Raw genomic sequence first — 23,113 nt, forward strand, 5'->3', positions numbered from 1 at the left:
CAAGACGTGTATTTCACTTGAGAAGTACTGATCAAAACTTGAAATTCTTCCCGGCTTAACTTTCTATTTCAACAGTTTGCGTATCGATGTGTACATACTGAACACAACTTGCAACTCATCGGCCTTTGAATAAAATTGGTATCGCTAAAAGATTGCAAAATATTACGCAATTTTTTTCAAAAATAATAAAGATGAACTATTGAGGCTTCTTTTGGAAAATGAAAGTATGAAGTTAATTAACCCGGGACTATTCGCCCTCCCCTTATCCTCCCTCCTGTACAATACGAAACACTGCCAGTGATTTTTTCTCGATTCACGATATATGTTAATTATATTTTTTCCCTCTCTTAATGTGCCACACACACACACAAACATTAATGCAATAACGTGCATTATTTTGTTCATGCATGAATGACCGATCAAAGTTTTTGCTCTCGGGGGCGGATGGAGAGAGATTCCAAAACTCCTGTTCATATTTTAAAATTTTTAGGGTCTCTCCCTCAGCGGTGGGGAATCCGCCGAAATCCGGAAAGACATCGAGCGACTGATGGTTGAGAAGTACCCCTCGGACTGTCTGGAATGTCGCATGTGGACTGACACTTTCGGGGCTCTGGCTGCTTCGGCTGAATACGGAATAGTAACCATTTGTGGAACTGGACAGAACACAATGCTCATGAACAAAGATGGAAGCTGGCACGGGTGTGGGGGATGGGGACATATACTGGCAGATGAGGCATCCGGTAAAATAACCAAATTTTCGCCTAATATTTCACCTCTAGTCGAGGAATCTACGGTTTTTAAACATAAATATCGACGGTATCTTTTTTTTCTAGCCAAAAACAAATTTGGCCCTTATAATTTTTACATCGGTATCGTTCTTTTTGTTGGGGGTATTTAACATAAGAGAGATCCAGTTTCCTAGTATTTAAAACGTAAGAGATATTCGGTTTCGTCGTTTATAAACGTAGGAGAGATTCGTTCTCGTCGTTTTTTAACGTCAATTGTTTCTGAGGAAAAATAGTTGACGTGCTATCTTCAGGCAAGGTGGCACACTAAGGTTCGTAAGTTTTCTAAAGCGCCTTCTGATTCTTAATGTTTTTTTAAAGTTTTTCTAAGGTGGTCAAACTGGGGAGATCATACATTGAAACATGATGAGACTTACCACGACACTGGTATTTTAAGCCTATAGTTGGTCCAAAAATTCACTAATTGACAGTACATTGTCCAGAAGTGCTTTGTATAAAAATGCTTAAGTTGACTTTTTGAGTCTATATACAGTAAATTTTCTCACCGAAGTCAAAACGAAATCTTTTCATAGCCAATTTCGGTCAAGCACGTTAGTAGTAAATATAGGGAGCACTAGGAAAGGGGGGGTTATCATGCCATGGGGATAATAGGGTATAGATTTGCATGGGGATAATAGGGTATAGATCTGCATGGGGATAATAGGGTATACATTTGCATGGGGTTAATAGGGTATAGATTTGCATGGGGATAATAGGGTATAGATTTGCATGGGGATAATAGGGTATAGATTTGCATGGGGATAATAGGGTATAGATTTGCATGGCGATAATAGGGTATAGATTTGCATGGCGATAATAGGGTATAGATTGCATGGTGATAATATGGAATGATCCTTAGCCATGGGATAATAGGGTATGCATGCAGATAGTCTAAATTTAATTACAAGGCGTATGGATTATTACATGGGATAATAGCGTATGGATTATTTGCATGGTGACAAAAGTTAATGTATTTACATGTAAATTCTACGGAAACAATATAGGGGAAGAGTGAGAAAACAAGCGCGAGGACAAAACAATTGGAGAGGCATCTAAGGAAAAAAACAAAATCATTTTGAAAAACTTTGGGAAAGGGAATGACATCAACGATTGCGACGGTAGACATAAAAAGTATTCACGAAAACTACTTATTTTTGATAGAGAATTATCCTGATTATGGAAAAAGATTTGTTTATTTTCCAGCAACTTGTTTGCATTTGAATCCCAACATTGATCTCGACATTGCTCTTAAACTGCGTCCCTATGGGGGAATAATTGGTATTGATAATTCGTCGCTGGACAAATATTTCAAATCTTTCAAAATTTTGAGATTGCATGCTATTCTTCATGACGCTGCGGGTTTCGTTTATGAGTTAAGCGAAAAAGGACCGGGTTACTCATACGTTTTACCTTGTCCAGTCACAAACGAGTATCTTGGTCACGTGACCGGCCTTGCATTTTGTCTTTACGTGAAAACTTTCAAAGGACGATTGTTCAGTATGTTGGAGTGCTGAAATCACGAGCGGTTGTTCTCGACTTTGAAGGATTTCGGAAAAAATCTGGCTTCATAGTTAAAGAATTTGCTATTGCTACTGAGAACTTTATCGACATAATTTCTTTTCTACCTCCCAATTCATACAGAACGCTCTCTTCAAGTGATCAGAGGTCTTACCAGTGAGTTTCTAAGTTTTTGCACGGTCTTGTCAGGGAAACGGGAGAACATCCTTACGGCTATTTACGAAAAATCATAGACAGCATTATTCTTCGATTTCCATTAGCGGTATTTTACGCCAAGGGCAAAGAGAAAACAATTACTCTCACGGAACTACTTCAGAAAAACGTAATAAATTTAGAGGCATTGTCTTGTCCAAAAGCTGGACATTTGAAGTTATATTAAGAAACTCCTATTTGCAACCTACATGCACTGAGTTGCCCAAAAAAACAGAAGAGCAGGCATTGCGCGAGGAAGAAAGCCCTGTGGTTCTATCACTGGTTGAGGAATGAAACGACGTCCAGAGAAGACAAATCCATCACTGCTTCAAGTGAGTTTATCTCCAAGTTTGACAGTCTACAGTTGCATTGCGCCCGACAATCAATTGACTGTAACACTAGTCAAAGAGGAAAGAATTGACTCTCGTGGACAAACAATTCTGAGAAAACAGCAGATTTTGTTTGGTGGCGCTGAAATAGAAGCTTTTATGAAATATCTTTCTCTCGTGGATTACTTTCAATTATACCATGTCTATGCAAGAGAAAATGCAAAGACTGAAATTAACCCTTTTACCTATGCCCATGCAGTACCAGTTCTGATGTATCTGGACGATGAGAGTCTTCCCAAAGAAATCAAGCAGCGGGTGAAAGAAAACAATGTAGAAACCATTGTTTTCAGAGATAAAGTAGACTCAATAAATGCAAATTATACAATCACTTACAGAAATGATGACAAAGACTCTGAATATGTGATGTATGAAATATATATCGCTGAATAGTTTTGTAATAAAATTAATTTGCAATTCAATTTTCACAAATAAACATTTGAAATGAGTCAAACGAAAGACCAGTTATATTCGGGCGGAGGCATAACTGACTTGGTTTTCGACGCCGAGCACCAAGAAAGACGGTCTTGGAGGTTCTGTAATTCGAGATTACCTCGATCAGAAGTAGTATATTTTACACAAACTTTCATAATAATATTTCTCATAACTCTTTCTCTGATCAAATTAGTCTTTTTCAAACTTGATTGCGAAGAATCAACATTTTAGTTTTCTCTACTCTTGTGCACAGTTGGGTACGCTCTTCCTAATCCCTCAAGTTATGAACAAAATAATTTTAACCTCTGACAGGTTGTTCATGGCTGTTTTCGGGCCATCGTGTTGCGGAAAAACTGAACTGATTTTCAAAATGTTACTACATGGCACTTTTTCCCCGGAGTTTCAAAAAATCTTTTATTTTTATCAGCATGATCAGCCAAATTATCATTCATTAGAGAAGAAAATGAATATAGAATTCAAACAGTTTTCTGGTTTTGAACTCGTTTCAGAGATAGAAAACTGTCTGCTTGTTTTTAACGATTCATGTGAAGAAATTTTCAACGACAAAGAGTTTTCTAAGTTAGCAACTGCGGCGCGACATAGAAACATTAGTGTAATATATGTTAAACACAACTTGTTTCAACAAAGCAAATGTTCTAGAACAATTGATTTGAATACAACACATATAGTTTATTTCAATTCACCACCAGACACACCGCAAATTAATTTTATTGGCCAACAACTGAATAACACACAATTTTTGAAGGAAAGTTATGAGCTAGCAATCAGGAAACAGTTTTGTCATTTGTTAATCGACTTAGATCAACATCCAAAAACATCCGACGTCCTACGTTACTGTTCAAATATTGTTCCTCCAGGTCCATCAATTTTCTATCTTCCATCAGCCAAAGCTGTTATCACCAACTTATCTGATGAGAGAAAGAAAGAACTATGTATGCTGCGGCAGATGCTAGATACATCGGACTCAAAAGTAGAAAAAATAATGAAAACAGCTCCAAAAAAGTCCATTAAATTCCTTTGCGAGTGCTTACTCAATAATGTCAATGGAAACGTTCCAGTTAATAAAACCAAATTAGAATGTTACGAAAACTCAATCAAAAAACTACTATCTTATCAAACAAGTTTGAAACAAAAGAGAAAACTTTTAGCAAAAGAAACAGAGTTGGTGCGAATTGTTGGATTTTCTTGCTATCGATACTTGACAAAAGAATAATCTATACAGAAGAATTCATTTTAATTCCAAAACGAATGTTTTTGTCACATCAACCCGTAAAAAACGAAAATTTAGAAAACCCCATTTATGAACAAAAGGCAGCTCAACTATCACTATTTCAAAGAAATCAGTCTGAAAAATCACAAAAAGAAGAAAAGCCTGTTGAAACTATGAGCAGTGTTTACGAAAACAAGGAGGCTACTAAGGAAGAAATATCAGAACCAGTCAGCGAAGAAAGTGAGATAGAACCAATATTAAAGAAATAAAAAATTTCTCAGTTTGAGTCTATAATGTCCGAACTTGAACCAATGGAGAAAAACAAAATTAGGCGATCTGAAATCTTACTCGAACACATTATGCAATCTGACGTCATTTCCATTAGAGGAAACGATGTACTTCATATCAATAAAGAACCACTGGGCGTCAAAGTTTCTACTTTTCTGTATAATTTGCAGCAAACCACAAAAAAAATGACACTAAAAAGTATTCAAAATTTTTGACTGCACCCGATATATCAACACATTTAGTTGCAAACACTTATGCTAAGCAAATCTTGGAAAACTCGTCGGAAAGTGAACAAGAATTCTACCCAAGCCGAGAAAAACCCCGCAGTAGTGGATCCAAATCAACCCCAACAGGAGAATACGAAGAAACAAGTGACGGAACGACAGACAAAAAAGAGACCAGTCGAAAGAAATGGTCTTTCTTCTCCTGAATTAAAACGTTTGGAACAACTTTATTTAAAACGACCAGCTTCCTATGGAAGCACAAAACGCTTACATATTCAGAGCAAGCTACCATTAGCCAAAGCGCAGTCCTATTTGGAGACAAAACCGTCTTTCACAAAGTGCCGTTCAATTCGATTAAAATTTCCCAGGCTTAAAGTTTTTGTAAAAGACATTAATGAAATTTGGTCATTGGATTTGGCGCACGTTGACAAACTAGCAAAGTATAGCCGTAACATAAAATATCTCTTGATAGCAGTTGATTGTCTAATCAAGATATTTACGTGTGGAACCCTTTAAAACAAAGTATGCGACAGAAACAGCTGAAACATTCCAAAAGATGATCAAAAACAAGCAGCCTGAAAAAGTGTGGGATGACGATGGCAAAGAGTTTCTTGGAGCTTTCAAACAATTGTGCAACAAGCGTGGAATTCATTTATACAGTACTTAAAGCGAAAAAAGTCTGCATTTGCAGAGAGGAACATTAGGTCACTAAAAAGGATAATTCATCGGTACCTCGAAGAAAAGTGGACATATTCTTACATTGACCAATTAGACCAATTTGTGAAAACAATCAATTCAAGAATAAATTGGGTAACCAAACTTGCCCCAAATAAAATTACAAAAAAGGATGTACCGCGGTTAGTTTCCTTGATCACGCAAACAAGCACAACTCAGAAGCCCAAGTTTTACGTTGGGTATTTTGTGAGAATAGTTAAAAAGGACAAAGCTTTCCGGAAAAGTTATAAGCAATCATTCACAGACGAAGTCTTTGAAAAAACGGGAATACCAATGTTAACCCCACCAACATACTCTTTAGTCGACGCTGACAACGAACCAATTCAAGGAAAATTTTATCAACCAGAATTTCAACTTGCCAGGCTCCCTCTCATTGAAAATGTCCAATAACCGGTTTGAAGACGAGTTTAGAGTTCACGTTGTTTCATCCGCTTCAATGGAAATATTTGATTCAAACACACTTGCGGATTTTTTTTAATGACAAAATTCAACTTTCAGGTGATTGGCGAGTGGCGCTAAGTGAAACCATATTCCCAACAAAAATAGAAAATATTGTAAACGGAAATTTGACTGTGTACAACTTAAAAGACAAAGAAGATTCCCAAAAGATGTCTTCTGGAGCCAATGTTATTTCTAGACCTTATAGCGGACAAAAACTGGCTTTTGTGCCAGGAACATTTGATACGGTGGAGCAACTTCTTGCCACAATTAAGTGCACAGTTGGATTACCCCATTTTTCTTTCAGAGAAATTAAGAGCTCTGGAAAATGCGAAATTTTGCTTGGGAAATATGAGGGAATTACGTTTCCCAGTGAAGAAATCCGCGGTATCATTGGCTTTGAAGGTATTCCTGACGGTAACCGAATTCATATTGGGTACAAAATGAACCCAAATGAAAACAGGGTTATGAAGAGTGATGAGACAAAAGCATATTATGGGGAATTTCCAGCCGACCTTTGTGCTGGAAAGCATCTTATTTTCATCTATACAAACATAATTGAATACCAATACGTCGGTGACACTAAAACGCCTCTTTTGAGAGTCATTGATTCGAAACAGCGTCTGAAAAACGGTAGTGTATGTGAGCTTGAACAAACCCATCGAATCGTTTTTACGAATTTAGACTACAAGAAACTTTTGACCAACACAATTCAATCAATTTCAATTGAACTGCGGACGGAAACAGGATAATTATTTCCGTTTTCGGGAACTGGAAAAGTTATTCCAACACTACAATTCAAAAAGTTTTCCCAATAAAACGGATTCTTACTATGCTAATCATGCGACGTCTTTGCCTCATTTCTTTGGACATTATCGACAAAGAGGGTGTGGTTTTGGCGCTTTAGCTGCAGGAATTGGACGAGTTGCACTGCCCCTAGCACGTCGTTTCATTTTGCCAACTGCTAAACGTATCGGAAAAGAGCTCCTGAAACAAAGTGTACCAGAGATTCTGGATATAGTGGGCAACAAAAAATCTCCTAAACAAGCAATTAAGAACACAATTTCAAAAACTGTTAAAAAACAGACAGGAGGATCTCGACGAATTACTTCGCGTCGGAGGAAATCAATACGAAGCAAGCCAATGAAATTAGGCGAGAAACGCAGAGAGGCCATTTCAACGCATAGAGCACCAAAAAGAAGTCGGTCGGATTTTTTTGCTAAAGTGAAAGATGATCGCTAATTTGTTACCATCAGAGGCAACTCACAGCTCATTGGATTTATTTGAAAAACCCTCACTACTGGTGACTTTTGATGGGAGTTTTTGTCAAAAATTCGGTCCAATAAACAGCCCAAATGGACCCATGTTAGAATTTGAAGTCGCTGGTGACAGAAACAACTCCATTGATTTACGAAAAATTTTTCTCGAAGTTAAAGGTAAAATTGTCCAGTCTTCTGAAGCTGATTTGAAATATGACGCTACAGCCGCCGCTGACATTACAAAAACAGATTCTCCCTACTTTTGCAATAATCAGTTACATTCACTATTCTCTGATTGTACAGTGTCTGCTAATGGACTGAAAATTTCAAACGCAAACGGAAATTATGCGCACAAAAGTTTCATTGAGACCGAGTTCTCACATAATAAAGATGCAAAAAATACATGGCTGGTCTGTCAGGGCTGATCTTACGAGGAAAACCCGGGAACGCTATCAACTGCAGAAGTGAACCGAAGAAAAATTTTGGTGAGACAATCAGCTGAATGTAGATTCTATGGCAAAATTGCTGTAAATTTTTTCACTTGTGACAGACATCTGCTAAGTGGTTTGAAACTTCGATTTGCATTCAGACGCTCAATTGATGATTTTGTCATAATTTCTGATGATGCTGCGAAACAATACAAAGTAAAAATTGTCGAAGCTAATTTGTATGTGCGGAAGATGACCCTTTATGACACTATTGTTTCCGCCATTGAAAAACATTATTGAGTAGTCCCGCATCCTATCTTTACCTTGAAACCCTCACAAAAACGTTTCTGGATTCAACGGTTCTACACAGTTTGAAACAAGAAGACATATTTGAGAGAGAACCAATCCGCCGACTGGCGATCTGCTTAAATACAAATGAGGCTTTTCTGGGTAACAACCGGCAAAATCCATTTCATTTCCGAAAATTCAACCTAGAGCAGATTTATGTATATCGAAACGGTTTGCCTGTGGCAGATAGTCCAATATCTACAGCTGACGACAAACGTCTTTACTTTAATACAATATCGGATCTAGCTCATATTGATAATGGACATGGAATAAGTTTGACAGATTACCCAAACCATTTCATAATGGTTTTTGATTTGACCAGTATCGAACAAGCATCCCGTGACTTTATTCACCCTGAACTGACACAATGTTCAATATCTGTTGAGTTAAAACTTTCTGTTGCCTTACCAAACAATATTGAAATTTTCATTATTCGTGAAAAAGCTAGTACAATTTTTGTTGATAGTGCAAGAAGAGTATCAAAGAATCACACTTCGACAAACTAAAAATGGACGAAAATTATATCAATGATCTAATTCAAAGATCTGCTTTACTCAAGCATAAATTTATGGGTGTCTTTGCTGCAAATAATTTTCCCCAAAAGCTGATACCAAACAGTTTGCTAATTGTTAACGCAGCAACTGCAGAAAAATTTGGTACCCATTGGTTACTATTGTGCCAGAAAGAGGAGGAGAATCAATTTTTCTTTGCTGATCCTCTCGGACAGTCTATTTCGTCATACAAAGATGTCTACCAAAGAATAATTTCTCGAGAAGAAAAAGCGAAAATTTATCAGTTTTTGAAAGATCAGCCAATTCAAAGTAAAAACTCAAAACTTTGTGGACTTTTTTGTATTTATATTGCTCATTATATTTTAAACTCACAAAAAATTGTAAAACTAAGTGATGCTCAACTAATTCGCTTTGCTTTTCATATGCTGTATTAACCCTTCTTTGATTGCAATAAATTTTTTTTCTCTTCAAAAATTAATTTTTTCTTCATACACAAGGCGAACACTCAGCAAATCAGTATCAATATTCAGTTTTCTGTATCCACTAACAAAAATATCCATAATTTGACAAAGAGCACCAGAATGAGGACCAGACAAAATGTTTTCAACTCTTCGGATAGTTTCACTATTAACAAAATCAGTTAGATTTTGATTCGATGGAAGACGGGCGTTGTAGATCGTCTTTTGGGCAACTACTGGCATCTTCGCGGAGGGTTTTTGATTCATATTCACTTGTTTTGCATTGCTGTTTTTCACATTATTGTGGCAGGCAAAAGCTGGCAGTCGTTTGCGTACTGTCTGTGAGTCAAATTTATCTGCGGAGCTGTTGAAGTCAATTGCCAATTCGAGCTCTGTAAAAACGTCTCCATTAGTCTCCAAAGTTGTTGCAGTCGAAAATAAAAATTTGAAGGTTGTAAAAATACAAGGCACAGGAAAATTCTGGTTTCGTTTCAAAGTTTCCTTTTTGAAAGTTGTTGTATCAAGCAAAACGTGATAATGGTTAGTTACTAAACCACAAAACTCAGAATCAAAATGGGCACACACCGCATAAACGTTTGTGTTAGAAAGGGTAGGTTTCTCTTCGACAATCTGAAACTTGAACTGTTTTGGAAATTGTTTAAAGTAATGTGGTGAGCGCTCGTACATCGCCTCAACCATTTTTGTTGCTGGTGTTGGTGTTCAAAATTTCTTCTGGCTTTTGTTGGAATCGTGTTTTTTTTGCTGGAGGTGGTTTTGTTGATTCCTCTTCGGTGAACTGAGAAAGTATATCTGCTGACTTTTCAATCAAGTTCTCAAATTCTTGAACAGTTAGAGAACAGTTACTTCTGTTGAAAATCGTAATCGCTTTCCGCTTTCTTGAACAATTTTAGAAACACATAGGTCCCCGTCCTTTCATACGTTTTCACAGTTGCTCTGATCAAGCGCTTATCAGTTTTCGAAATGTCGAAATAACGATTGCCGAATTCTGTGTCTTTAGTGGAAGTGAAAGGCATGGCGCAACTTGATATTTTTTCCCTTGACAAATATTGTGAACGCTCCAACTCAGGGGCGGCGGCAAGCTTGAATTACACTTGTGTCATCAAACACTCAATTAAAAAATGATTGGCGAACACAGTCTCAAGTACGCCTACGGCGTACTTGAGTCTGTTCATTACAATTTTTATGGCAAACATATGGTACAGAAATGTGCTCTTTTGAACAACTTCACATGCATAAAGCGCTCATATAAACTAGGAAATTAGAAACAGATGCAACCTCAGATAATAAACATACATGTTGAACACAATTTCAAAGCCATAAAGCACTCATATACACTAGAAATTAGAAACAGATGCGACCTCAGATAATAAACTTACATGTTGAACACAATTTCAAAGGCATAAAGCAATAATATAAACTAGAAACCAAAAACAGATATGACCTCAGATAAGAAACCACACATTGAACACAATATATAACAACAGTTAATTAAAAACAGATGTAACCTTGATAACAATCTTTGGTACGCTCAAGTTAAAATTTTGTTTGTATGTTGGCTCAGAATTAAAAACAGATGTGACCCCCTAGCTTACGTGAAACTATTGCAAAGGTTGTACACAGAAACCCTGAGCTAAAATCCGGCGGCATTCACATTTGTGTTGAGTCAAATTGCAGTTTGTTTCCAGCAACAATTTCGAATCTGTTTAACTGAATTCTTTTACACTTAACTTTTAAAATGTCGGTTAAAATTCTCGCAGAATCAGAGTTCTCATGTGAAAAAACTTTAGTTTATCGAACAGTTTATGAAAACTTTGTTGTTCTCATTCAACAACAAAAAAAAGACAATGTCTGGAACACTTACCATCAATGTCTTCTTCCAAAGCTTCTTATAAATGCAATTGCCGCCCCGCCCGAAAAAACAGACCCGTCGGAATGCAGCATGATTACCTCAGGAGGTCACTTAACTGCAAAAGTATTGCCAGCATTTCAATATTGTAATATGGACACATTACCTGAAGAAACCAAACGAATTCTCTACCGCTACGACTGTGAGTGCGTACCCTTGTTTGAAAATCAACTCGGAGGATATCAAGCTTGTGATGATTTGGCCAACTTGTGGAGAATCAGTTCATCACCTGATTCGCCAGACTGTGAATCGACACTATCTGGTCTACGCACAACACCGGCAATTGACCCAAGTCCAACTGTTACGCCGGCACCCAGCCCATCTCTCTTTGCTGGAATTCACAACAACAACAACACTCCAAACAATTTCGATAACTTTGACGAGAACGTTCTGTCCGGAACAACTTTTCGAACGCCAAAGCGAGCGGCTCTGAGCGACAGTTTCCAAACACCCACGTGTTCAGAGACTCCAAACGTTAGCGGTGCACTAAAAAAGCGACGACCAGAAAATTTTTTGATGGACTTATTCAATTAAATTAACTTAACTAAAACTTGAAACTTTACTTTCATATAAAAAACTGTTTTAATTTGAGATGCTAAGTTGTGTGTGTTTGTGTTGTACAATTTACTTCGTTTCTATTTCTTGAATTTGTAATACAACTTCTTTTTTGTCCGTTTTGTGCTTCTATTCAATACTTAGACAAAAATATAATTCAAGTAAGTGATCATGTTTGGACTTGTTCAGGGAAGATTTTCACTTTCACCTACGACGCAACCACGGATATTATTTTCCTAGCAGGCATTAATGTACTGCAATCACGGTGAAGTGCTTACTTTTTGTGGTAATAATCCACAATTAGACTTCCGAATCAATAAAATTTCTAAACATCTGTTTGTTAAGCCTAAAGTTATATGTAATTAACACATTTTCTATTTTGCAAAATGTGTGCGCTTTTTGGCTCAAAAGACCTGTTAACATTATGCCAAAAAAGGCAGCATATGAGCTCTGAAACCAATTCACAAATTGGAAAAGTTGTCGAAAATTGTAATTCGTCAGAGATAAAATTCGGAAAAATGCACTTTAAAAGCCAAATGATATCAATAGGTTCTGTTGAAAAAAGTTTAAACGTCCTCTAGCAGCACCTCCTAGCTTCGGGTTTTCGTTCAACAGGGTAAAAAAAATCAGGTTTGTAAAAAAATTTTGAAAAAATTGAAGCAAAATTTTTTTTGATAGATGACATCTGACCTTTGACCCCAAAAGCGAGGGCTTCAAAAAACACTTGGGATGAAACTGATGTTGTGGAGGTCCTCAGCACACTTTGTTCTACAAAACATCTCATCACGCTCGTCAAATTTAACTTAACGGTTACGGAGATAATTAGCGCCTAACTAACGGCTATTTAGTGACTAATTAACATAATTGCTAATTAATGAAAAAAGTTGGAATTTTTTTACAGCAATGTCTTTGTGGGAACATTCTAGATGTTTTTGGTCATAAGAATCATGGCCAAAAAATAGCTCCTTCACCGATTTCCAAAACATCTGGTCATCGATGTCACATTAACATCGGGAATTAATTAGCATATGAAGTACCCTAAGGAAAGATGTTAGATCGCGTTTCTTTGCATTTTTGCACATAGTGGGCCCACGGCATCAATTTCTCTCATAACACCTGTCATCGAAAAAGGCTTCAGAAAAAAGACACATGTTTCTGCCATGTAACTGTCATTTAATGACATTGATTTATGATGATTGACAGAAAAAAAACTTTTTATCTGTTTGTTTTCGAGCAGTTTTTTAGTTTTGTCCTATGTTTTTCGGCCCTGGGAGCAATTTCGCTCATCACACTTGACAGCGTAGGACAACTCTAACAACCAGTTTTTTAATAGTTCTAAATTGGCACTTTTTTGAAATACTCAAAAGAAAGTAACATGTTTCTCCGCTTTTTGAAATGCATTTTTTAAAGTGATTCACAAAAACAACACTCAGTATGACCCCTCGAGGGTCTACTAGCACATAGTATTGAAATCGCAAATTGTTTTACATCTATTTTGCATTTATTTTCAGTAAAATTTCGAACAAAAATTTCCCGCCAGTTTTGACCAATGAAATTTGACGAATTCAAATATTTGAATTTGGCGCCCGCCAAACACTGTTGTTATACAGAGTGCCTTCATGTTACACTCTTCGTAGCGAATGCAATTACCAGAACGTCCAATAATAGTTTTTCGAAACATTCAAATCTTTCCTAAATTCAATTCAAGTTGTTACATTCAAGTCAAGTTGTTATATTCTATAGTCATGACTTTTGCTTGTCGGTATTGTGACTCTGTGCTTAGCACCAGAGGAAATCGTTTTCGCCATGAAACAAAATTTCATCCAGACGAAATGAAATTACCAATTTATCACTGTTCTTTGTGTGAGTTTACATCTCGAAAAATGACTGAACTGGAGCAACACATGCGAACTCAGCATTCAAGGTTCACAAACTGTTGTCGGTCTTGCCACCTCAGATTCAACAGTTCGCACCTCTATGCCCAACATGCAAGGTCAGTTCATTCAATTCCAGTCTTTGGTGCTGAGTTTCAACCTACTCAACCCCCCGATCAGTCAGCTTTCAATGGCAGTCTACAATCCTACTCAATAGAACCCACGGAAGACGAAATGGTGGTTGCAAGAGACCTCCAAGCGTTCATGATGTTCAAACAAGAGCGGATTCAGGAACTGATTGATCAAAAATTTTCAGCGGGCCCGCAAAAAGTTCAATTCTCAGCAGAACTTCAACTTCTCAAACATTTTCGTGAAGCTGATGAAGACGACGAGCGTATAACCATCTTTGCTAACTCTCTGATGACACCTGTGTATGCAGAGGGATTATCTAATGCAGATTTTTCACCAATGGTGGAAAAAATGTTGGCGGTGTTGTTCACCTTTGCCTCTTCTTAAGTGGATGGTTGCTTGAAAAAGTTCTTCGCGTCAATATTAAGTTCGCCAAATACAGACCGGCCAGCGGCTCTTCCTATATCAACTTACCGCCACATTTACAAAAATGCAACTCTCTCCTCAACATACGGAACCATACAGACAACAACTGTTTCCTTTACAGCTTTGTCGCAGCTTCCTATCCAAAGAGCAACAATTTTGAGGGAGAAGAAGGACGAAATGACTCTTTCAAGTGAACATCACCCGAGTTCTATCAAAACATGTCGTCGCTTCAGCCTGCTGGTGAGTTTAGGATGCCGATGGGTTTCAATGACATTGATATGTTTGAAACACTTAACGACGTAGAGGTTAACGTTTTGGATTTGAAAAACGAAATTTGTTTCCAATGCGGGTGTCTAAAAGGACAACTTCTGAATTGAGCCTCGATTTGCTTCTTCTTTATGAGAATGAAAAACACCATTACGTTTTTATCAAAGATTTTTGCAGACTGTTCTGTTTCATCAAAAACATCAAATTGAGGTCAACTCTTCACTTATGCCGGAACTGTCTTTACTTGTGTCATAAGGATGTTGAACAATTTAAAGATCATGTTGAAATTTAAGGTAATAATCTACCAGCTGTTATCTGCATGCCAAAACCAGACAAAAATTTATACAAATTCACTAACTGGTCAGCTACTTGGTTTGCTCCCTTAGTCATCTATTTTGATTTCGAGTCGTTTCTCAAACCAGTGGCCTCCTGTGCTCTAAGCGAAGAGAGAGCTTCATTGCGACCAATTGAAGTTCACGAACCATGTGGCTTTGCATTGACTGCTATTGAGCACGGCAACCCCGAGCCCAAATTTACTCATTTGGACAACTCGGAAAACTGCATGCAAAATTTTATTCAAATGATTCATAAACTTGCTAAGGATATACACAAACAGAAGTGCAAACACCTTTTCTTCCGTGGTGACCGATCATCACTTCATAACGATGCGAGCAAACAGTGTTGGATTTGTGAGAACAAATTCTCAGAAACTGATGAAAAAGATCTGGACCACTGCCATTACAGCGGCGGCTTCCTGGGTTGGGCTCACCCACAGTGTAACAGGGCGCGCCGGAATTCCAATTTTAATCCCGTAATTGGACACAGCATCCAAAATTATGACCTCCATCATATTTGCCTTAGTCTGCAAAAGTGCGAACCGACAACAACAATCAACGTCACACCAGCAACAGACAAAAAATACAGAGCAATGATGCTGGGAGTGCAAGTTGATAGAAAGGAGAGGGCTGACAAGAAGGTCTTATCTGTTTACGAGTATCTCCGCTTCGTTGATTCTTACAAACTCTTCAACGGATCTCTCGAAAAGCTGGTGGAGTCCTTGCCAGAGTCAGAGTTTGGTATAATGGAGTCTATGTTCGCCCATATTCTTGCACCTGACAGACAACTTCTGAAGCAGAAGGGCTATTACCCTTATTCCTACATTAGCGACCGGTCAAAGTTTGCGGAGAGGGAGCTGACAGCTCTCAACAAATGGACAAATTCTTTGGAAAACGGAAAAATATCAATCAATGAGTCCGAACTAGATAAAGCGAAGAAGATGTGGCAGCTGCTAAACTGTAAGACAATGCAGGACTACCACGATTCCTATTTGAAACTGGACGTTGCCCTTCTGGCCTGCTGTTCGGAATACTGTCGCGAAATCAGTTTCCAGACATACAGATTGGACGTGGCGAAATTTTTCACAGCGCCAAATATGGCAAAAGATGCAGCTTTACGGATAACAAAAGCACGCGTAGATTTTTTGACAGAACCCGAGCACCTGCACATGATTGAGCAGTCAGTAAGAGGCGGAATTACTTCCGTGTTCGAAACGAGATACTTCAAAGCCAACAATCAGTTCTTACCGGGCTTCAACGCAGAAGAGGCTTCCACATTCGGGTCGTGCCTCGACGCAAATAATTTGTATGGGGGTGTGATGCAGAAAGAGCTGCTTCCGATCGGAAGCTTTAGATTTGCCAATGAAGTTTCTCTTAGCCAGATCTTGAATATGCCTCAAGATTCTGCCATCGGCTACTTTGTTGAAGTGGATCTGGAGTGTCCTACAGACGTTCACGACATACAAAGGGATTATCCGCTAGCGCCTGTAAAGTAAATTGTACAAGATGAGTGGCTAAGCAATTTCCAATTCAGCCTAAAAGAGCAGTACAATATTCCTGAAGCTGAGGTCCCTAAAGTACTACAAACACTGTTTGACAAGAAGAACTACGTAGTCCATTATAAATTACTCCAATTATATGTGCAACTTGCATTACGTATAAGGAAACTTCACGGCGTGCTGCAATTCAATCAGGAACGATGGCTCGAACCGTATATAACTTTGAATAGCAATATGCGGAAAAACGCAACTAATAAATTCCAACAGAAATATTATAAACTCATGAATAATTCTCTATATGGCAAAACAATTGAGTCAAAAGGCGACAGTCGAGGGTGGAAATTACACGAAATGCGGAGAGAGCAGAAAAATTTGTTTCGAAATTCGAACTTGAGAGATTCAAAACATTTGGGGAGAACATGGCTGCTATGTGCAGCAAGCCGAAAATTATAACGTGGAATACGCCGAATATTGTGGGTGCAACTGTGCTCGACTTGTCTAAGTACTATACGTATCGCTTTCATTATCAAGTTATGCGACAAAACTTTTAATGTCGTCTATTGTACTCGGATACAGACAGCCTCATATATAGAATTGAATCAAACGATCTGTATCAGGATTTAGCCAACCAATCTGCGGAAGTAAAAAACGAATTCGATTTTTCATCCTATCCAGAAGACCACGCACTTCGTGACAACAACAATAAGTCTGAAGTGCTTAAATTCAAAGACGAATTCAGTGGAGACTATATATCCGAGTTTGTGTGCCTCAAACCCAAGATCTATTCAATCACATCAAAAAGTGAGTCCATATAATGAGTAATTTTTTCACCCCTTCCCTCAGTAAATTGAATGCATGTGCGTTGGAGGAAACCACATAACAAAACTTAAGAGCTTATTGTAAAACATGTTTACCTTGCTTAGGTTGTCGCAAGTTGTCTGCTAAAGGTGTGACCAGGGCAGCCCAAAAACTTCTCACCCACGAATTATATAAAGAAACTCTCCAAACATCGAAACCAGTTAGAGCAGTAAACACAAGAATAACATCCGAAAATCATGTACTGAAAACGGTGACAGCTAATAGAATATCTCTATCCGCATTCGATAATAAGAGATATATCTGCGGAGATGGGTGGCGAACGCTCCCATATGGACACTTTTCTGTGGTGAGCGATAATCAAAGCGAAACGTCTAGTTCGCACTGATGGTTTGATCCTGACCAAAGTCAGATAAGTTGGGATATCAGTACAGAGAGTAGTGACAATTTAAGTGAAATTTTTCGTCACACTGAAGTGGATTGGGACTTTCCAACATATCTACCACCCCCGGAGAAAAGAATGAGAAAACACTGCAGCAACAGCTTGAACCTATTACTGGACAATGCTAGCCACTATTCACCGCCCGATCCTGGTTTCATTAATGCGGGAGGAATAAGAGATGAGGACATTTCTGATGACCAAATTGTTGACTTTGATAGAAGCAGCTCAGAGGAGGAACAAAGTTTTTGTTCATTCATTGATTTAGAAGCTACCGAAAGTAGCGGCGAACAGTGAAAGGGACAGTGTACAAACTCAATTTCATAGTGTGTTGAATTCAAAATAGTGTTGAGAAATACTTTGTGCGAGACTGGATTGTTCAGATTTGGTTTGTTGTGTTGCTTTAATTTGAGCGGCCTGATTCAATTTTTATATTCAGTTCAATTTGTACGAAAGTTTCTTTAGCCTAAGTTCAATCGCGGACGGTCGAGTTTAGGGGAAAAAGAAAATCAGACGGCGAGACAATTAACGCCACATTATCCGCATGCGAACATATTATCCGCATGCAATTATATACCATGTTATCCGCATGCAATTATATACCATATTATCCGCATGCAATTATATACCCATTCATCCCCATTCAAATCTATTCCCTATTATCCCCATGCAAATCTATACCCTATTATCCCCATGCAAATCTATACCCTATTATCCCCATGGCATGATAACCCCCCCTTTCCTAGTGCTCCCTATATTTACTACTCACGTTTTTTATCCATTCTGGTCGAGGACAGTATTTTCATCACTAAACAATGCCAAATTTTTTATGATCAATTATTTGATGAATAATGAAATCAAGAACTTGGTTAAAATACAAAAAAATTAAGCACCTATGCAACAATTTCAATTATTTTTTTAAGTTTGCTTTCTCTGAGGTCTTGAATGTGGAACAAAGAGCTTGTCAAAGTTTTACGTCCAAAGCCGCACTTACTGACAATCTCTTACGTTTAAATACCAAGCATACCGAATCTCGGTCACGTCGAAAAACGACGATATCAAATCTTTCTGGCAAATTTTCTGAAACCGAACATACTAAATCTCTCTTGCCTCCAAAACGACAATAGAAAACATTTATTGTGCCATAGAACGACTATATCAATTTTCTCTTGCCTTCGAAAACGACGATATCAAAGATACCGAAGATCTTTTAGCTTTGAAACCAAACATACCGACATCATCTTGCGACCTTATTTTTTGGTGCTCTCGACTGGGTCTCCCATGATCCAAATTATTAATAAGCTTATTAGTCATAATCACCTAAAACAATGTAATTTAACTTATAATATACAAATCGCTAAACTCTGTGCCCTCGGCACTTATTACTAAACAGCATCATCTTAACGATCAGTCGGTCATGAAATCAAATTATCAAGTATGATGCAAGTATGCCAAGTATGAGAAGTACTACAAGTATGATGCAGATGCAATATTAATACAAACTAATATATTTAAACGGACTATTGGCAAAAAATGGAACGAACTTTAAATTTGCTGGGTATTATTGCATTGGATATAATTCACCGCCTAGGGCAATAAGTCATTAGGACTATCTGAAATTGATTGTGTTTTGGTTTGTCATAAGTGAGACTTTAACGTTGAAAGCGTGTTTTTTTGAAAAATGCGGTATCTCAAACGTGAAAACGTGACAATAAAAAAATATCGAACTACCATAAAGTCGTTGACCTTGGTTGGACAGAAAAGCATCTATCCGGCTGCAGCAAAAAAAAATAAAGTCTGTTTTATGTATCGAATAGTTTTCTGTTCCAAACGCGTTGTTATCTGACCATTTTTTCTCAAAATACTATTTTTTTTGTTTATGTCAATGCAAATGTGATTTTTTTGCGAATTTTCTGTTTATCTGCCCCTGGAATTATACCATCTTTATGGAATACTTATTGTAATTGAGGAAATTATTGGTTATATTTTCACTAAGCTGGAACCTATAAACGGGAAAAACTTGACGCGTGAAATGAGCGCAATGAGCTAAATAAGAAATAAGCTGAGCTCGAATAATTGACTTAATAAGAATAATGAACTTAGAAAAAGGTACTTAATATCTTTAATAATAAAAGGCTGAGGTGGAATACCTGAATAATGGGAAAAAGCTCTTTGAGCTAAATTTCAGAAACTCAGCTGAATGAATTAAACTTGCAGGAAAATGGCAAAGGATGGAAGACGGATGTGCCTGAATAAATATTATAGAGAACTCCAAAAAATTAAGCTTGCTGAAAATTATTTATGGAATTTTAAAACAGTTCAACTAGTAGTTTTAAATATTTGTGCAGAAAAAAATTTTCAAGTCTCTATGCAAATTATGATGGTGAACTTTTTTTAGCCAGCAGCCGTACAAAAAAAGATAGGAAGAACTGTTGAAGTTGGGTAAATTTTTTGAAAAATCATCCTTTTCTCAAAAAATATACCTAACTCAGGGAAGAAGAAAACATGCAAACTGAGAAGAAAAAGCAGTTATCATTCATAAAATTGGGAAGCTTACAGTGCTTTTCAGCGAAAGCCTTGGATAAATGTAATGAAAATGGAAACTACTGAATCTAATGACCTTTTCATTGATTGTTGATGGCTGCCTTCAGATCAACCCCGGAGTTTTTCTATGCTTGTTGATTTTTTTGCGTTTTCTCAACTCTCAGATATTTTTTGTTAAATTTTTGGGGCATTTTCTACTCATTTCATTAAAACCATTCATGAAAAATCCCATATAAAAACCAAAATTGATAGCATCTCTAAATTAATTCTCCTGAAACTTCAAACACTAAGCCAATTTTCAGCATGATTTTTTGGGTGTCTAGTTTTTCGATCGTTTTCCTTTACAAAACACAAGAACGATGAAAATGAGCAGAATGATAGACTAAATTAGCCCAACGATCAGATCTCTTTGCGGAATTAGTGGAATGACGAGTGGCCAGTTCAAGTTCCTCCTTTTTTGCGGAGGATTTAGCGGATTTAGCGGATCGAGCTGGAATTATTACATTGTGCTACTATTTCGACCATTCAATTCACTGCTTACGTTTTTTGCATGCAATTTTCTCAGATTTATTCTGAAGATTCATCAATTGGGATTGTATTTTTTATTGGCGAACCCTTTTTGTATAATTAAATACACATGACTCTACTGTATGGGTTAAATGTTAATTATCGTTTTGGAGGAATCCAACCTTTATCCATTTCTCGGTGGTCGCAAATTTTTTTGGGTCTTTCCGATTACAGTCCCCTCCCCCCTCCATGAAATTATAGCCCCCATAATGGTATAATTACCATGATTGAGGGGAAGCTATAATGGGAAGGACACAATTTTTTCCAGCTTTCTGTGCATCCTCGGTCAAGCAGTTTGTTTTAATCTATATTTCAGCCTATGGGATAGCTGTGATGGCGATAAAGACATGCGTGGATCAAGACGACCAGAGAATAATGACGGATTTCGACCTCACAGTTGTCAGAAGGAAAATCAGGGAATATTTCAAAGTATATTTAATCGGATCTTTTCCATTTGTGCCCCCCCCCCCCCCCCCAGCACGTTATGCTCCCCCCCAGTTACAGAGCACGTGTCATTACATAGTAAATCATTATGTAAAAATATGGCACGTGCGTCTGGGGGTGCAAATAATATGCAACCACTAAGCTGGGGGGGGGGGCACAAACGGAAAAGATCCATTTAATCTTTCGGATATATTTGGAAGATTTTTTGAAAACAAATTAACTAAAAAAAACTCGTTTACAGGAAAATTAGAATGTCTTGATGAGATCCTGGGAAAAATTTTGAAAAGAAATTCGGATCTATTCTGTTCCCCCCCCCCCCCCCCCCCCAGTGTCTTTTATGACCCCCAGTTACAAATTATATGTTGTTATATAGCACGTTACTATATAAGAAAATAGCACGTGCGCCTGGGGGTCATAAAAAATTTATGCTCACTAAGCTGGGGGCCGAAAAAGGATAGATCCAGAAATTCTTAAAATGTGTACATGTACGCGACACTTCGAGAATAATGTATGCTATGCCTCAGGGATCAAAAGGATGGCTTAAATTAATTTGATCTCGTTAACCCCCACAGAAAAAAAAACCACTTAATTTTAGATAAAAAATAAACCCCCACGGAAAATAACCCCCACGGAAATGAACCCTCTCCGAAATAAACCCCCAATTTTGTAAATATGGTATAAAAATTACAAATTGATAAATTACTGACGCTATTTAGAACTATTTGTGCCCAGAACCAAAATTTGATCTCCAAAATTTAATTTAGAAGTACGACGACACGTACGATCTCCTTCCGCACTTTTACTACTTGGACAAGACATTCATGGCCAGATTCTGCGCAGAATTGTCAAAAGCTGCGCGGGAAGAAGATGATGCATTCTGCAAATACCTCTTCTACTATTGTGGAAAACTACTTGGACGTTCGATTGTTGCAGTTTCAAATAGAGCAAATCCAGTGAGCATATGCCAAGTTTTTTTCATATTAGAAAACCCGGGTAAGGTCGCCTATGATCAGCTCATATTATTTGACCACTGCCCTCTAATTGATTGCCATCTTGACCGCTGCAGTCTCTAACTATGAAAAAAGAGTGATCTGGACAGAGTAGCCGGCTTAGACGAGTATTTGTTCAACTTTTTTTCGCTTGTCTTCGACTTTTGTTTGGCGCGGGGGGGGGGGGCAAAAGGAATGGTGTCCTAGGTTTTGATCAGATCTATGAGAACTCTTACTCGAGTACTACTCACAAAAGAACTCTTTCCCTTTCAATTTTGAGGTTTTGCTGCAGCCCATATTTGTCAACCATAATACAAACCATAATTCAAACATTCTAAAAATCGGTTAAACCCATCAATGATCAAAATTATCCAATTGTGAAAATTGGTAAAGTTAAGACTAAGAAAACGTTGCCACCATATGAACAGATTAACCATGAGCCCCAATTTGTTGGAAGATTTCGCAAACTTTTGTGCTAAGAATTAAATCACACATATATTGAAAAAGAAGAATTAATCTGTATCGCACGTCTCAATTCGCGCCGCCAAACATCCGAATTTTTCAATATTGTCCTCTCAATCTTGTAGTCACGTTGACTTCTAAAGTTACTGTAACGGTCAGAAATTTGATACGACAAGGATATAAATTGACAGAAAATTTATGTCTTGAAAATTATCGGGCATGATTGACAGAACTATCATTTGTTGAACTTAAAGAAAGATGAAGATCGCGCAATTTTTAAGTCGTACGTCTTAAAGAAGTCTATGACGCCCTTTTAAAACCTCCAATATCGCTCTGTCCAATTAATGCTTTAATGCATTTTTGTTGCTCGCTTGGTTTTTCGTTCAGTATTGAACTTTTTGTTCTCAAAACGCATGATAAAATAAGATAAGAAAAATTTAGTTGACAATTAAAATTGTTAACATAACGGTGATTATCAATACAACAGATCAACAGTTTATTAATCTCATTTCATCAGCATTTTTCACCACTCCTCGCGTAAAATGCCTGTTTCCACACTTCCCACCCTGGCTCATCATAAATGGACCAATCTGGACCCTTCTT

General features: G+C 37.6%; 1 protein-coding gene across 1 annotated transcript in view; it reads left to right on the forward strand.

The window, feature by feature from the left end:
• The window catches only part of LOC142350340 (N-acetyl-D-glucosamine kinase-like), a 38,354-nt gene that overhangs the window by 8,851 nt on the left and 6,390 nt on the right, over positions 1–23,113 (forward strand). Inside the window, exons 4-6 of the mRNA XM_075402172.1 lie at positions 491–740; positions 20,932–21,044; positions 21,824–22,012. Coding sequence (XP_075258287.1) covers positions 491–740; positions 20,932–21,044; positions 21,824–22,012 — 552 coding nt within the window. The remainder of the gene's footprint in view (positions 1–490; positions 741–20,931; positions 21,045–21,823; positions 22,013–23,113) is intronic.

Source organism: Convolutriloba macropyga, chromosome 12 (assembly GCF_964194025.1).
Source record: "Convolutriloba macropyga chromosome 12, txConMacr16.3, whole genome shotgun sequence".
Taxonomy (NCBI): Eukaryota; Metazoa; Xenacoelomorpha; order Acoela; family Convolutidae; genus Convolutriloba; species Convolutriloba macropyga.